Raw genomic sequence first — 17,008 nt, forward strand, 5'->3', positions numbered from 1 at the left:
TAAATTGGGGTTTATTGTATATCAAGAAATACCTCAACATTTGAAAGATCTGTTTAATTTATTGCATCAAAATTTTCAAATGTAGATGTTACAGAATTATGAGTAGGTAAAAGATTCATTTCAAAGAGCAAGACAGAATAATTTAATGTAACAAGGCAAAATGTTTATCTAATTTTAGAATACACATCACAACTTTTAAGAACAGTTTAAACCTACCATCTGTTGAGTATACATGTAATTTCAAGGACTGTTTACAGTTACCTGCAAGTTCACTAAAACACATACCTCCTTCACTTCTAGCTATCTATCTGGCTGGATTTTCTTTATAGATATTAATCAAAACAAACCATCAACTGATATATAAACACAGAAGTAGATATAGCCACCCAGCCAACCATTACAGAGGTTTGCAAAAATGTAAAAGTAACACTTTTAGTTTTTCCTTATATTGCAAGTCATTTTCCACATAAATATGACATTGATGCCAATGTGTATTGGGCTTCTTATTTAAATATTATTTAAATATTTTTATTCTTATTATTTTCATTTATTTTGATTACATTTATCTCTAGTGTGTGTCTGTATGGGAGCACATGCATGTGTGTGCAGTCATGTTTAATGACCAGAAGGAGGCGTCTTATCCTCTGCAGCTGGAGTTACAGGTAGTTATGAGCTGCCTGATGTGGGTGCTGGGAACAGAACTTGGGTCCTTTGAAAGAGCTGTACATGCTTTTAACTGCTAACCAATCTCTTCAGCTCCTTACCATTATTTTAGATTGATTACCGATATTGCTTTGACACAGGCCCAGGCTGTCTAGAACTGATCTTTCTGCCTCAGCCTTCAGAGTGCTGGAGTGACAGTCTTGCTCAGCTAAATTGATTACTAAATACTATTTTAAGGGCTTCACTTTCAGTTTCTAAATCGTCTTTAACTTAGAAGAATGATATTCTGGGACCCGGAAGCTTGAGATTGAACACAAACAGCTGGTGGGGCTTCATGTATCTGCAGCCCATCAACCTCCCAACCGCAGAGATTTACAACCAGGAGGGAGGGGCTGGGGATTCACCCTCTTCCACAATATCTGGGGAAATGTGAACAGGCTAAACAATGAGGAACCTGGCTAAGCCCAGACACAGCTCAACTCTGGAGGACTCAGGGCTCCAGCTCCTGGAACACACTCCAGGTCTTAGAGGAGATTTCATGGTCCATGCAGTCTGGTGGAGACCACAGGCTTCTCAATAGAGAATTCTGTGTGTTGTATGGGAAGGACTGAACACTTGGCCGAGGCCAGGGGTCCTTCGCTGGCTGACCCCTTCCCTTCCACTATTGTGCAGTCAGACACTGTGTTTCTGATGCTCTCTAGAAAAGTGGTAAAGGTATAGCCGTCCATACTTGTCTGAACAGAGTGGCCATTCCTAGCTTCATCAGTTCTTGTGGCTGCTTTTCTCTGTAGTTCCAGATGTCTTTGTGGGGCTGCTTGGTGGGACATTCCTCACTCTGATGCTGTCAGCCCACTGTGGCCTCTTTCTGGGTATCACCCTGAGAGAGGAGGAGACCTGCTTCCTCCAGAGCAGAGACCAGGGTTGCAAGCTAGACTTAACTTTGTTATGAACATAGCCTGCCCATATACTCTAGTGTCCATCCCTAGAAACAGTTCTCCCTGGGCATCTTCTACGCCATTCTTTCTTCAAGGTTCAGTCACCCACTGCACTAGGAATAGGCACCCAGACCTTAGTGGTCCCTCTTCCATAATTGCTGTAGCTGCCTGCCATCTATGGTCACATGGGTCAGTTCTCAAATGTCACAGTGTTAGTTCTTCTAGTTGTCTACCTCCTTCAGCTTCATGAGCCAGATGGGATCATCTGAGTCTGCTTGTTTCCCATAAACCCTTTCTAGGTCTCAGAGAGGAAGGCAAACAATCAAATCCATCATTTTAACCAATTAAGGTCAAAGGGCCTGGTGGCATAGATCTGTAATGAGAAGCTGAGGCAGGAGGGTCTACAGTTCTGGAGGGAGTTCAAGGTCAGCCTGTGACACTGAATGAGATCTTATCTCAAAATAAAGAAAAATAGGCTGGGGTTGTGACTCGGTTGTAGCTCGACAGGAAGATGCTTGTCTGACATCAGGACGACCTCGGGTGCAATCCCTAAAGTCACAGGACAAACAAAATGAACGATAGGTGATTTGGGGTTAGATATTGAACATAAATTATGATCTATTTCAAGAACATTGCCCCCCCCCCCCCAAACTCATAGGTATCAATCACTCCCAGTTTACCTTCTCCATACTCCACCCCTGGGAATCCCGAGTCTATGGATTTGCTTGCTCTGGACATTTTATGCAAATATGATAACAATACACAGAGGTATTTGTTTCTTAAAAGAAAATTAAGAGATTTAAAAAATAATGTTCTTGGAAGATTATTCACCTTTGTTTATTAATTTTATTTTTATCATTTAAAAAATTGTTTGAGACAGTCACTTAGGTAGCCCAGGCTGGCCTCAAACTTACCGTGTAGCTAAGGATGACCTTGAACTGCTTATCCTCCTGCTTCTATGGCCTGAGTGTTAGTACACCACCACACTTAGTGTATGCTGGGCTTGAGGTTAAGCCCAGGGCCTTGTGCACACTAGGTAAGCAGTCTATCAACAGAGCTACATCCCCAGCCCAGGAAGGGTTGGTTCATTTTCACAAGAGGTCTGAAAAGTCAGGGAGAGGCTAGAGATGCAGGTCAGTGGTAGAGTGCTTGTCTAATATGGTGGGGCCTGGGTTAGCCTGCAGCATAGGGTGGGGATGGGGGTGGGGGAGCTAGGAGAATATAGGGGTAGGAAAGACAATGACCATCATGACACAACTAACGAGGTGTTTGTTACCGAATTTTCTTTTCTTCCCCCTCCTCTTCCTCCTCTTCCTCCTCTTCCTCCTCTTCCTCCTCTTCCTCTTCTTCCTCCTCCTCTTCTTCTCTCTCCTCCTCTTCCTCCTCCTCTTCTTCTTCTGCTTTGAAACAGTCTTCTGACTGGCTTGGAATTCGCAGAACTCCAACTCACAGAAGTTCACGTTTGTTTCCCAAGTGCTGTGATTAAAGGCACACACTACCATGTTGTTAGGCTTTTTCTTTCAAAAAACATCCTTCTGGCCACACTGTTGTTTAGTGGCCCCCAAAGCCACTAGAGAATAATGACAGCCATTAGGCATTCCTGGGTGGTGTTGAGTGAGGCCAGACTGGCTTTGTGAACTCTCCTTTGGAGCTGAGTCCAGAGGGAGGAGGTCTCTGCAGGTGAGCCTGGCAGGGTGGATGAGCCCAGTGGGATGAGTATCCACTTTTGTCTTCCTTGTCTCCTACAGGGGTAAAGAAGAGAACCAAAGTCATCAAGAACAGTGTGAATCCTGTGTGGAATGAGGTACATGTACCAGTTTCTTTCCCCTCCCTCCTCTTTCTGTCCCTTCTGCCTCTACAGGGGACTGATGCAAGGGGTGGCTTTCTCAGAAGGGTAGGATCCAGCTCTAACCTGAGACCCTGCCCCACAGTGTAGGCTGACAGGACAGATGTTTGTTTTTTGTTTTGTTTTTCTCTGCTGTCCAGCTCTGGCCATCCAGGTCTCCCTTGCCTGCCTGGTCTCTTCTCACAAGCCAAAGCTACTTCCTGTCCATACTCCCCCATTAACTAAGTCCCCAGTTGTTCTGTCCCCTCCAGAGCTTTCTGTAGATGTGGCTTCTATGAGGTTCTTCTGAAGCAGGGTCGAGAACAGAGTCAAGGTGCAGGCTGCATGCTTGCTTTAGGAAGGTTGAGGGGCCTCTGACTGGCCTTCCTTAACTTATCCCTAACTCCTCCTGCCCACCACGGATCTGGCTTTTGGATGACTATGTGATCTTGGTGTGTGAGGACCCTGAGGGGTCACCTGGCACTTTTACTTGTGCTTTTGTTCTGGTGTTCTGGGATGAGTTGGGAGAGGAGGTTACTGCAGCGTGGCTTCCTCTTCTTTTTTTGTTGTCTCTAGTTCTTACCATCACCTCTTAAGCTCTGGAATTCTGGTATCCATCCATCCATCCATCTATCCATCAACCCATCTATATATCTACCTTCCCACCCATCCAAGCATCTACCTACCCACAAACACACCAATCTATCCACAGAATCACCCACCCATCCACCCACCTATCTATTCTTCACTCGTCTATCTACCCTTTTACCCACCTATCCATTCACCCACTCATGCATCTACCCATGGACAAACTCATCAATCTGTCCATCTACTCACATACCCACCTATTCACTAATCTATCCATGTACACATCTATCATTCATCTACCTATTCATCCACCTATCTATGGGTTTCTTACCCATTCATCTACCCACCTATCTTCCATACTCACCTAGCTATCTACCCTTTATCCAAGTGTCCACCCATGCATGCATCCAATCACCTACGCACTTATCCAAGTATCCAGCCACTCATTTCCCCACTCATATTCACTCATCCACCTTCTATCTACTCACCTACTATTTCACTCACCCACCCAACCTTCCATCTACACACTCACTCATCTATGCAACTATAGTTACTAGTAACTAGTGACTAGCAACTAGTCAAAGTTACTATTGCTGTGATGAAACACCAAACGCAACTTGGGGAGGAAAGGATTTAGTTGGTGTATGCTTCCACATCACTGTTCATCACTGAAGGAAGTCAGAATCCAATAAGGGCAGGAACCTAGAGGCAGGAGCTGATGCAGAGGTTAAGGAGAAGTGCTGCTACTGACTTGCTCAGCCCAGTGTCTTATAGAACCCAGGACTACCAGCACAGTGGCCCCACTAACAATGGACTGGGCCCCCCCACATCAATCACTAATTAATAAAATGCCCTACAGGCTTTTTACAGCCAGATCTCATGAAGGCATTTTCTTAATTGAGGCTCCTTCCTCTCCAATGACTTTAGCTTATGTCAAGTTGATATAAAACTAGCCAGCACAACATTTATTATGTACTCCATCTATCTAGTCATTCACCCACCCATCCACCCATCCACTCATCCACCCATCCATCCATCCATCCATCCATCCACCCATCCATCTATCCATCCATCCACATCTATCCATCCATCCATCTATCCATCCACATCCATCCATCTACTCATCTATCCATCCATCCATTCATCCATCCATCTATCCATCCATCCACTCATCTATCTATCTATCTATCCATTCATCCATCCATCCACCCATCCAACCACTCATCCATTCATCCATCCATCCATCCATCCATCCATCCACCCACTCATCCATCCATCCATCCATCCATCCATCCATCCATCCATCCACCCACTCATCCATCCATCCATCCATCCATCCACCCACTCATCCATCCATCCATCTATCCATCCATCCATCCATCCATCCATTTACCCATCTGTCCACTCATCCATCCATCCATCCATCCATCCATCCATCCATCCACCCACTCATCCATCCATCCATCCACCCACTCATCCACCCATCCATCCATCCACCCACCCATCTATCCATCCACTCATTCATCCATCCACTCATCCATCCAACCACTCATCCATCCATCCATCCATCCATCCATCCATCCATCCATCCATCTATCCATCCACCAGCCCACCTACCAATCCACATTCTTATTCCCTAGAACCATTCTGGATATCTATCTGCTCAGTGTCCTGGGGCCACAGGTTAAATTGCCTTCTCTTCTTTTCTTCCAGGGCTTTGAGTGGGACCTCAAAGGTATTCCTCTAGACCAGAGTTCAGAACTTCTTGTGGTGGTCAAGGACCATGAGACAATGGGGAGAAACAGGTGAGTGGGCCCAAGAGAGACCTTGTAACTTAAAGGTACAGGTAGGTTTTGATGAATTTGGACCCTGGAATCAGAGGTACTGAGTTCTAGTTCTTTGTGTCACATTTACTGAAGATTGGTCTTCATGTCACGGACCTGGTCCAGTGGTGGATGCTGGGTCAAAAATCTTACTGTAGCCTAAGGAACTTGGCTGTCAGTGCTCCTCAGAGCTGTGCAAGCTTCAGGGGAGGGAAGGTGTGCTAGGATCAAGTGTCCAGAAGTTTTTTTTTTTTTTTTTTTTTTTTTGTAAAGGAGGACTGGCTCTGGCAAACAGGTAGGAACAGGTTTCCTGTCTCTCTCTGTAGCCACTCTTTGGGAGGGAATACTCCTTGCCTCTTCTTAGCTACACACACACTCCAGGATGTGGTGGGTAGACAAAGAGAAACTGCAGCTAGCAGGGGGCAGTCGAGGAGGGCTGCATGGAAGAAGCAGAACATAAGGTAAGAACTGTGATGCTGAAGTCAAAACAGTAATAACAGGGAGCAGACTGATTAGTCTCTCTCTCTCTCTCTCTCTCTCTCTCTCTCTCTCTCTCTCTCTCTCTCTCTGTGTGTGTAGATTTTGGTTGAGGTGACAAATAGAGACCTTAGAAGGAAAATCTTTCTGGCAAAGGCAGTCTCTGTCTAGGCAGGTGATGGGTGGCTTCTTTGTCATGGGTGATCCTGAACCTTGTAAGTAGTGGTGGGTGAGACCTCCAATATCAATGGGCCAGTTGGCTGTGAGTGTAAGTGGCCAGGAGACATAGCCTGGGAGGATCTATAGTGACAGTACTTAGGTAAGGATAGGGGGTCAGTGGTTTCTGGTGAGTACAGCAGGGTGCAGCTGTGTTGGGTGGGCTCAAGTGCCTGCTGTTCACTGAAATCTGGCCCTGAGGACGGGCTGGCTGCACACAGACCTGGCCACAGGGGAGCCTTTGTTTGGGAACTGGGTCAGCTGTATCTGAGGCAGGGAGTCTTGGTTATGTGAACCTGGAGTGGGGGAAGCTGGGAAGGAGCTCAGGCTTCGAAATCTGCCAAGTTTGAAGTCTTAAAAGTGAAGAGAAAGAATCCAAGCCGTTACTGTTTCCTTGTGGCTGAAGCTAGCACTGGGTGTGTGGTCTGGCATCCCTGAGGAAGAACAAGGCACTGTCCCTGTGCCTCTGAAGTGGCACTGTAGGGTGGGGAGCCAGGCTGTGTCTGAGGGCACTCGGGGCATCTCTAGTCATGACCCTCTTTTGCTTCCGAAAATGATACGTGACTTTGGGCATTGAAGTGTGTAAAGTGGTGCAGGATGTGTGTTGTGTGCTCAGAGCCAAAGCCGCAGTGAAGAGCGCCTCATGAGGGGATCTGGGTGAGCGCTGCCGTTACATATTCTATTTTAAATTATTTTTTGTTCAGTGTGGGCTTGGAAATCTTTTCTTCCCTTCCCTTCCCTTCCCTTCCCTTCCCTTCCCTTCCCTTCCCTTCCCTTCCCTTCCCTTCCCTTCCCTTCCCTTCCCCTCCCCTCCCCTCCCCTCCCCTCCCCTCCCCTCCCCTCCCTTTTCTTCCTTTTCTTTCTTTCTTTCTTTCTTTCTTTCTTTCTTTCTTTCTTTCTTTCTTTCTTTCTTTCTTTCTTTCTCTTTCTTTCGATAGTCTGTCTACTGGCTATTCTATTACTGGCTATTCTAGAACTCACTATGTAGACCAGGCTAGCCTTGAATTAATTCACACAGATCTGCCTGCCTCTACTACCACAACTGGCTGGGTTTAGAAAGTTTTACTATTGCTAAGTGTTTTGCAATGCCCATATTATGTTATGAGATACTATCTAACCCAAGGTTTAAGAAGCTGGCCCACAGCTGTTAAGATGGCTCATCAGGTAAGGGCCCCCCCAACCATGGCACACGTGATCTTCCCTTCATACATACATACAGTACTCAACAACAATAACAACAACAACAATAACAAGCACAATAATAAAAAAAATAAAATAAAAGCTGTGGCCTTTGCTACAGTTTCACTGCTTTTTGGAAAGGCAGACACCTCAATGAGCTTGAAGGTGGACTAGCACCTCTGCAGCAACTCTGGACATGGGGCAGGTGGTCTGGGAAGGCTTCTTAAAGAAGGGCCAGGCTTTGGAGGGGAAAGTAGCTCCAGGTGCAGAAGTGAAGGGCAGAGAGTTCCTGTGGGAATTCAGAGTTGTGCCAGGCACAGCCTTGTTGGAAATGGAGCCCTGGGGCCAGTCTCAGGCTAGCAGTAGCAGTAGAGAAACCTCCCAGCTTAGCCAGGTTTCTGGTACCGTGGAAACCTGCTCTGTGTGATGATCTTTCTCTAGCAGATGCTGCTGCTGTCCTCACAGACAGGAAACAGAGGCTATAAGATTAGATTGGTGATGTTCCCAAGGGCTATGCTGGAGCTGTGGGTGGCTGGAGGGTAGGTATTTGTGTTATTCTCCTGGCTCTGTTATCTCTGCATTGCAGAGGCTCCCAGGGCCCCTGGCAGCTGGGGTCTGGAAGCTCTGCAAAGTTCAGTTCCTCTAATGACATAGGAGTTGAGAGTTCAGTGAGGCAAAGGTGGACAGGCTGTGGGTAACTGCAGGCCACGAGGAAATGCAGGTTTCGTTTTCATTATTGAATTAAGCTCTTTCCTAGGAGCTGTGGGAGGTGTCTGAGACCCCAGAGGTAGCTGTGGACATAGTTTAGACAATTTTGGTCAGTTCAGGGGCCAGGCTGGACCTCCAAGGACAGCTGTGTGGGTCACATGTTTTGCAGAAGGGTCATGTGTTTTTACCATTGGCCCCTGCTGGTGAACTCTGGCTCTCCAGTTTCCACGTGAGCTGGTCACTGCAGGCCAGCATACTGAGAAAGCAGCTCTTCAAACCTCCACATCCAGAGCAGACAGTTCACTAGACATCACTTACCAGAACTTTCTGTCTTACAGATACTCCCATGTGATTTTTTTTTTTTTTAAGTTTTCCAAGCATTTATCTTAATTTGTCAGTTCTGGCAATTTAAGAATTAAACTGTAATAGACTAAGTTTAGATTTAAGCTCACATTCATAAATATCTGCAAAAGGACAGAGCTACCTAAACACCCTATTCTGTGAGGGAATGATCAGAGCAAGCGTGTCTGTGGTCTTCGTCACAGCTAGCTTAAATGAGATGACCCTATTTAAAGCGGGGGTGGGGGTGGGGGGTGGGGGTGGGAGAAACAGGGTCCCTGCATGGTAGGGTCCCTGCATGGTAATTCTGTAATGCCTAAATGCTGTACTCTACACTCACAAGCTTGTATAAGAAAGGGAGAGAAAAGGGGCTATGGAGATGGCTCAGCTGGTTAAGTGTTCGCTGTACAAGCAGGAGGACTTACTAGCTCTCCAGCACCCACATAAAATTTGGGTATGACAGTGCACAATTGTCATGCCAGTGCTGGGGGGGGGGGGCACAGAGGTAGGGATCTGGCTCTCTGCTGCTCACTGGCCGGCCAATCTAGCTGAGACAGGAAGCTCCAGGTTCCAGGAGAGAATGAGTGGAGAAAGCATCCCAAATCAACCTCTGGCCTTCACCTCCACCCCCCCCCCCCAGTCAGGGCACCCACACTCACATGAGCACACACATGCATAAAACACACCACCACAGAAAGAAAAACGGAATTCAAAATTCCAAGGCAAAAATAAGAAACACGCTAAGCAGTGCCTAGGGCAGCCGCGTGACATTGAATATCGTAAAGACAAAAATGTTTTGTGACAGGGCTGGAGAGATGGCTCAGTTATGTGTTTTTACCATTGGAACCATAAAGCCCAAATTAAATACTTTCTGTTATAAGTTTCCTCGCTCATGGTGGCTCTTCGGCAATAGAAAAGTAACTGAAGACAAGTTCAGTGAATGTTTTTATAGAACACCTCCTCAACACCCGTCAGCCACACAGTCTGGTCCTGAGTGGATGGTGACTGTTATGTGATGGCTCAGTGGCTAAGAGCACTGACTGCTCTTCCAAAGGTCCTGAGTTCAATTCCCAGCAACCACATGGTGGCTCACAACCATCTATAATGGGATCTGATGCCCTCCTCTGGTGTGTCTGAAGACAGCTACAGTATACTCACCTACATAAAATAAATAAAATCTTTAAAAAAAAAAAATGTTTTGTGACTCTGTACACTCTGAATAAAGATGCACCCCGCCGCCCATGGGCTCACATATTTAAATAAGTGGTCCCCAGTAGGGCGGAACTCTTTGGGAAGCATTAGGGATGTGGCCCTGTTGGAGGAGGTGTGCCATTGGAGGTGGGATTTGGGATCTCACAAGCCCACACCATTCCCAGTTAGCTCTCTCTGCCTCCTGATTGTTGATTGAGATGTAAGCTCTCAGCTTCTGCTCCAGCACCATGCCTGCCTGCCTGCTACCGTACTGCCCACCATGACGGTTGGACCAGAGTCTAACCCTCTGGAACCATAAAGCCCAAATTAAATACTTTCTGTTATAAGTTTCCTCGCTCATGGTGGCTCTTCGGCAATAGAAAAGTAACTGAAGACAAGTTCAGTGAATGTTTTTATAGAACACCTCCTCAACACCCGTCAGCCACACAGTCTGGTCCTGAGTGGATGGTGACTGTTATTGTCTTGCTGTTCTGAGTCGTTTGCTGTCAGGAAAGCCCTGAGGGGTCTTGTTGCAGCCACACCCTGGCATTCCTGACTATCTTCTGTGAGCTCACCATTGTCCTCTTGGGGTCTTCTTCCAACCAGACAGCTCTTACTTATAAGTGGGACTTCCTTCTCCCAGTCTCTCTCTCCCCTCTCACCTTTTGCCCGATACAGAGCCAGAGCCTCTGTTTCCTTCTCTCTGCATCTAGAATTCCCCCAAGGCTTCCTTCATCCTGCATACCCTACCTCTCTGCACCTCTGCTCAGGAGTCTGTTGCTTTGTTCCCCTCTCTCTCCTCCCCCCTTGTAGCCCAGGGAGGCCTGGAACTCTTGGGCTTGCTGCTTCTGTTTCCCAAATGTTGAGAATTCAGGTGTGCAGCACCACACTTGGTTCTTTACTTCAGATTATTGTTTTAAATGTAAGCAGTGCCTGGTAATTAGTGGTTTCTTGTATCAGACAGACAGCGCTACATTGTTACATTGTTCCAACCCTGGCTGTCTCTTAAACATCTGAACTCTGTCTCAGCCCTGCACTGTAAGGATTAAGGGAAAAAAAAAAAAAAAAGCTGGCAAGTTAAAAAAAAAAAAAAAAAGCAGTTTTTTCCAATGGGGTCTCGCCAGGTACATTAACCACTTTCTAGGAAAGGCTCCAGGCCCAAGAGTATTTGGGCACACAAAATGAACTTTATAATATTCATGTAGACTTTTTGTCTCATTTCGCTTTTCTTGGCCATTTTTCTTGGCTGTTTTTTCTTTTCAGTCTTTTGCTTATTTATTCTATTCAATTTTGATTTTCGTGGTTTTGTGTGTCTTATTTTTATTGTTATTGTTTTATCTGTATTGTTTTAAGGGGAAAAACACACACACTGAGAGAGAGAGAGAGAGAGAGAGAGAGAGAGAGAGAGAGAGAGAGAGAGAGAATGAATATGAATATGAATATGAATATGAAGGAAGGAACTTTTAACTCCATTGTTAGCAGTGAGTCCCAGCCTAGTATTGTATTACTGTTGGGGACCTGAGCCCTCAGACTATTTTCCCATTGGGACACTGGAATAATATAACCTATGCAAGACAAGGTTGTGCTGTAGGCTGAATGACAGAGTGTCTTCCAAAAGCCCATGGATGGAAGTACTGAGGAAGTTAAGTATGGGGGCCATTGGCTATAGCAGGATGCACACAGATGCACATACATCAATTCCACAGCACATGAACATGCTCTGCATGCCTTGATGTGTTTCTCACATAAACGCATACATGTTCTTTTATTAAAAGAAAGGAAATAGACTTCAGTGACAACTTAGTGTGTGGTACAAGCATAAAGACTGAGTTCAATCCCCAGAACTCATGTAAAAGCTGGGTGTTGGTATATGCCTGTAATCGAGTGCTGGGGTACAGGAGACAGGTGGGTACTATGGCCAGCCAGTCCAGCCTAATTGGTGAGTGCCAGGTCCTAGTGAGAAATCCTGTCTCAAAAACCAAGGTGTCTCCAGGATTGTCAAGCCTGTGTATTTACACACATAAGAATAAATATACATATACCCATATACTTTAAACTTTAAAAATTCTACAAAAGTGTGTATGTGTATATGTGTGTGTGTATGCATGTATGTTTCAGCACATATGTGCATGTATACATGAGCATATGTGTGTGTGTATGTCTCTGTGTGTGCATACACAAACTCCATTACTAAGGAGGCATAAGGGGAAAGTGACAATTCTTTCATTCATCCATTCTTCCCTCTCTCCCATGGCATTTATCATTACCAACTTGGTTTAGATTCTGCTCCACTCTCCTGAGCCCTACGTGTAGCACCCCACAGTATGCCACATTCATTTTTCAGTTGTCATGTGTTATTCTGACTTGGACACACCTCTATAAGGCTCATCTTGCCACACAGGTGACAGAGATTACCTGCATACTCTCTACTTGGAAATACGCTGCTGTGTGCTCTGTGTTTGTCTCACTGTGCCCTCACTGGCTGGAGTTTGGGTTCCTCCCAATTTCTTCTTTCACGTGGTTATCCAGTGAACAATTTTTTGATTTATTTTTTATTGGATATTTTATTTACATTTCAGATGCCATCCCCTTTCCCCATTTCCCCTCCCTAGAAAACCCTTATCCCATCTCCCCTCCTCCTTTTTGCTTTTATACAATTTTTTTAAAATGTTAATCAAAGGCTTTATAAGTTTGGTAATGCTCAATAACAAGATGCCCATACAATCAGAAGTGTAATCCAATATCCAACCTACATATATCAACTGTCTTTGACTGGTGGAGACACTCGAACATCCGTCTCCATGTTCCCCCCTCCTCTTTCCTCTCTCTCTCTCTCTCTCTCTCTCTCTCTCTCTCTCTCTCTCTCTCTCTCTCTCGTCTCCTAGCTCCTCCTCTCCTTCTCCTCCTCCTCTCCTTATTCCTCCCACCTTAGCTCCTCCTCCTTCCTGCTAAAATAAAACTTTTCTCTCAAAATACAATTAGAGCATAACTATACCAATTTGTGTCAATAAGGTACAAGATAGACCTAATACCCAGTCCATCATTTTGTTGACTAACCAGAATCTCTGTCATCTCTCCTAACTAAAAGACTTAGTTCTGAACTTGGCTTTTTTCTTGGCTTTAGAATGAATGTCAGCTGAAAACCATCCTCTCAAATCTTTTCTCTCAAAGTAAATAGCTGGGATTGGCTATGATACTATAAGTCTTCAACCCCATCAGAATCCAGAATGACTGAGTTAACTGAAATTATGGGAAGCACAAAGCATAGATTCTAAAACTTAGCAATTTATAGAGACTGCTGAACACCTGGACAGTCCCGTTTTGGGATGTCCCAAAACATTGGAACATCTGATCTTCACACTTCTGGCCCAGGATCATCTGACAGACCTAGTGATGCAGAATTATTAAGGGCTGATTACTCTGTCTTGGCAGATATAATCAGATGACTATTCCGCAAGTGTGCCCTTTTCTGGACAGTAATTTGTCTGTAGATGAAAAGAGGCAAGTCTTGCCTAGTGGCTGTCTCACCACAACTGGAGTAACTCCAAAGATGCTCAATTTCTTCTTAGAATCTAAGATAGGAAGCTGTCAGGAGCAGACAGGTCTCTAATCAAAATGAACATTAATACAGAAATGTTTGTAACGTCAATTCTGTGGACTTCTGACATTTTGAAAACTAACTAGCTATGTAAGGCAATCTGGACTGTTGTCTGTTAACTCCTCTCAGCTATTTCTAAATAAAATATAGAAAACACCCTAACAATAAACTCAGAGACATGAATTTGCTATAGGCCCTTAACTCACAGGCTAACCATCTCAAATCAGTTAAAAACGTTAAAGAAGGACTGGGTCTAATTCTTGTATTCCTAAATGTGTTATATAGGCACAATGCCTATGAGAGTAACAATATTAATCTCACTTTTATATCAATAAGAAACTGGTGCTAATGAAAACCTTAAATTTGAAATCAAAGTGAATTTTGTACCATTTAAGAAATTAACTTCTTAATAAGAAATTAACATCTTAATAACAATTATACATATTTTTACCAATAGGTTATGGCTATGCAATAAATCCTAGCTAACCCTCCCTGTTCCAACAAAACCACTACTTTCCCTAGAAAGACAGCCCAATATTAACCACCTCAGTCCCCAAGCCCAGGGAATAGGGGTGCCAACTCTTCATTAACTTCTTCAAGTTGATTATGGGCATTGAGATATTAGAAGAGGGGCAGGGAGAAGAGTAAATTGATAAGCCTCTGATGCTGTGTCTTCACTGCATCCAGCTGGAATTCCAGGACATCAGAGGTTTGAGCAGGTCTGCTCAGCTTGTTTGATGAGTAGATACACCAAGGCTGTGTATTCTTCAATATACAATTTTCAAAACAAATTTTAGTATCAAGATAATATTTTATTTGAATTCTGGAATCTAGTCTTCTGGCAGCCTGCCTCTGTCATGTCTAATCTATATAATTCTGGGAGTTTCTATGAGGGTGTGCTCCCACCATCCTCCTATTCCCACCTCCCTGCTCTTGAAATTCCCCAACACTAGGGAATCCAAACTTTCAGGCATCGAAGCCATCCACTTCAACTGATGCCTGGCAAGGCCACCCTCAACTACGTATGCAGGTGGAACCATGAGTCCCTCCCTTTGTGTTCTCGGGCTGGAGACTTTAGAATGGCTACTCCAGCTTGTTTCTTAGGACCATTTGCTTGAAAAATTGTTTTACAGACTTTTACTCTAAGGTAGAGTCTGTCTTTGTCACTGAGGTAAGTTTCCTGTATGCAGCAAAATGCTGGGTCCTGTTTAAGTATCCAGTCCATTAGCCTATGTCTTTTAATTGGGGAATTGAGTCCATCGATGTTAAGAGATATTAAGGAACAGTGATTGTTGCTTCCTGTAATTTTTGTTATTAGAAGTGAAATTATCTTTGTGTGGCTATCTTCTTTTGGATTTGTTGGAAAAGGATTACTTTCTTGTTCTTTCTAGAGTATAATTTCCCTCCTTGTATTGGAGCTTTCCCGCTATTATCCTTTGAAATGCTGGGTTTGTGGAAAGATATTGTGTAAATTTGGTTTTGTCGTGGAATATCTTGGTTTCTCCATCTATGGTAATTGAGAGCTTTGCTGGGTATAGTAGCCTGGGCTGGCATTTGTGTTCTCTTAGGGTCTGTATGACAACTGTCCAGGATCTTCTAGCTTTTATAGTATCTGGTGAGAAGTCTGGTGTAATTCTGATAGGTCTGCCTTTATATGTTACTTGGCCTTTTTCCCTTACTGCATTTAATATTCTTTCTTTGTTTTGTGCACTTGGTGTTTTGATTATTATGTGACGGGTCTAGTGTAGTTGGCGTTCTATAGGCTTCTTGTATGTTTATGAGCATCTCATTCTTTAGGTCAGGGAAGTTTTCTTCTATAATTTTGTTGAAGATATTTATTGGCCCTTTAAGTTGGGAATCTTCACTCTCATCTATACCTATTATCTTTAGGTTTGGTCTTCTCATTGTGTCCTGGATTTCCTGGATGTTTTGTGTTAAGAACTTTTTGCATTTTGTGTTTTCTTTGACAGTTGTGTCAATATTTTTTATGGTATCTTCTGCACCTGAGATTCTCTCTTCTATCTCTTATAGTCTATTGGAGATGCTTTCGTCTATGACTCCTGATTTCTTTCCTAGGTTTTCTATCTCCAGGGTAGTCTCCCTTTGTGATTTCTTTATTGTTTCTACTTCCATTTTTATGTCCTGGATGGTTTTGTTCAGTTCCTTCACCTGTTTGGTTGTGTTCTCTTGTAATTCTTTAAGGGATTTTTGTGTTTCCTCTTTAAGGGCTTCTACCTGTTTACCTGTGTTCTCAAACTCTTTGAGAGTGTTATTTATGTCCTTCTTAAAGCCCTCTCATATCATCATTAGAAGTGATTTTAAATCTGAATCTCACTTTCCTAGTGATATGGGGAATTCAGTACTTTCTTGTGTGGGAGAACCAGGTTCTAATGATGCCAAGTACCCTGGTTGCTGATGCTTAGGTTCTTGCACCTGCCTTTTGCCATCTGGATCTCCTCAGTGCTACCTGCCCTGTCTCTGACTGGAGCCTGTCTTTTCTATTATCTTGGTTGTATCAGAACTGTGTGGGGTGGGTGTTACTACTGGGGTTAGAGCTGCTGCTGCTTAGGATCTGCTCAGTGTTCGGGCCCAGCAGACTGGAAGGAACCAGTGTTCCTGGCCAGGAGTGACTTCCTGGGTCCTAGTGGGTCCCAGTTACTTCCTGTTTGGGATGGGTGTTGCTGTCTCCTTACCTAAGATACTGCCCGGGTTAGAGATCCTGGGAGGCCTGCTTCCTCTGGGTTCTGTGAGATTGGGGGCAGAGTTGCCATCTGGGATCTGCTCAGTGCTCGGGTCCAGACCGGAAGGACTCTAGTGAACAATTTTATTCCGATTCCAATGTTTTAATGTGTCAAAGTTTGTACTTTGTTTTGTGGGGCTGGTTTGGTTTTTGTTTGTTTGCTTGTTTGTTTTGTTTGCTTGTTTGGTGTTTTTGCATTAGTCTCTGGAAGTGGGTTTATTGGAGTAAAGAGAATAAGCATATAAGATGTTGGGAGGGTGGGAACTGTCTGCTGTTCTGTCCTGAGGATAGATCTTAACCTTGATGCTGAGAACACATTAAAAAGTGTCAGATGTGATGCACCTAATCCTCCTATCTATCTATCTATCTATCTATCTATCTATCTATCTATCTATCTATCATCTATACATCTATTTTGAGACCAGAGTGTAGCTATGTAGCCCAGGCTAGTCTCAAATTCATGATCCTCTTTATTTGCCTGAATACTGAGATTGTAGACCATCACAGCTGCCATATTTATTTATTTAGACAATGTCTTTTTTTTATAGCCCAGGCTGGCCTTGACTTCTGTTTTGCTCTGCCTCAAGTGGTGATATCATGGAGTGTCTACATAAGGTTTTTGTTTCTTTGACCTCCTCTTCTGGCTTCATCCTAACTCTGCACACTTGGGCTTTTACTAGCAATCGAAGCTCTTGGTCCATTTGGAGCATGGAGAACCTTTTCCCC

At 44.2% G+C, this 17,008-nt stretch overlaps 1 protein-coding gene across 16 annotated transcripts in view; it reads left to right on the plus strand.

Annotated features, from left to right (window-relative positions):
* The window catches only part of Dysf (dysferlin), a 201,572-nt gene that overhangs the window by 25,884 nt on the left and 158,680 nt on the right, over nucleotides 1-17,008 (plus strand). For all 16 annotated transcript variants that reach the window (XM_034511381.2, XM_076939996.1, XM_034511380.2 and 13 more), the window contains exons 2-3: nucleotides 3,347-3,402; nucleotides 5,725-5,816. In XM_034511381.2, the coding sequence (XP_034367272.1) occupies nucleotides 3,347-3,402; nucleotides 5,725-5,816 (148 nt within the window). The remainder of the gene's footprint in view (nucleotides 1-3,346; nucleotides 3,403-5,724; nucleotides 5,817-17,008) is intronic.

The sequence above is a fragment of the Arvicanthis niloticus genome, chromosome 9, assembly GCF_011762505.2.
Source record: "Arvicanthis niloticus isolate mArvNil1 chromosome 9, mArvNil1.pat.X, whole genome shotgun sequence".
NCBI lineage: Eukaryota > Metazoa > Chordata > Mammalia > Rodentia > Muridae > Arvicanthis > Arvicanthis niloticus.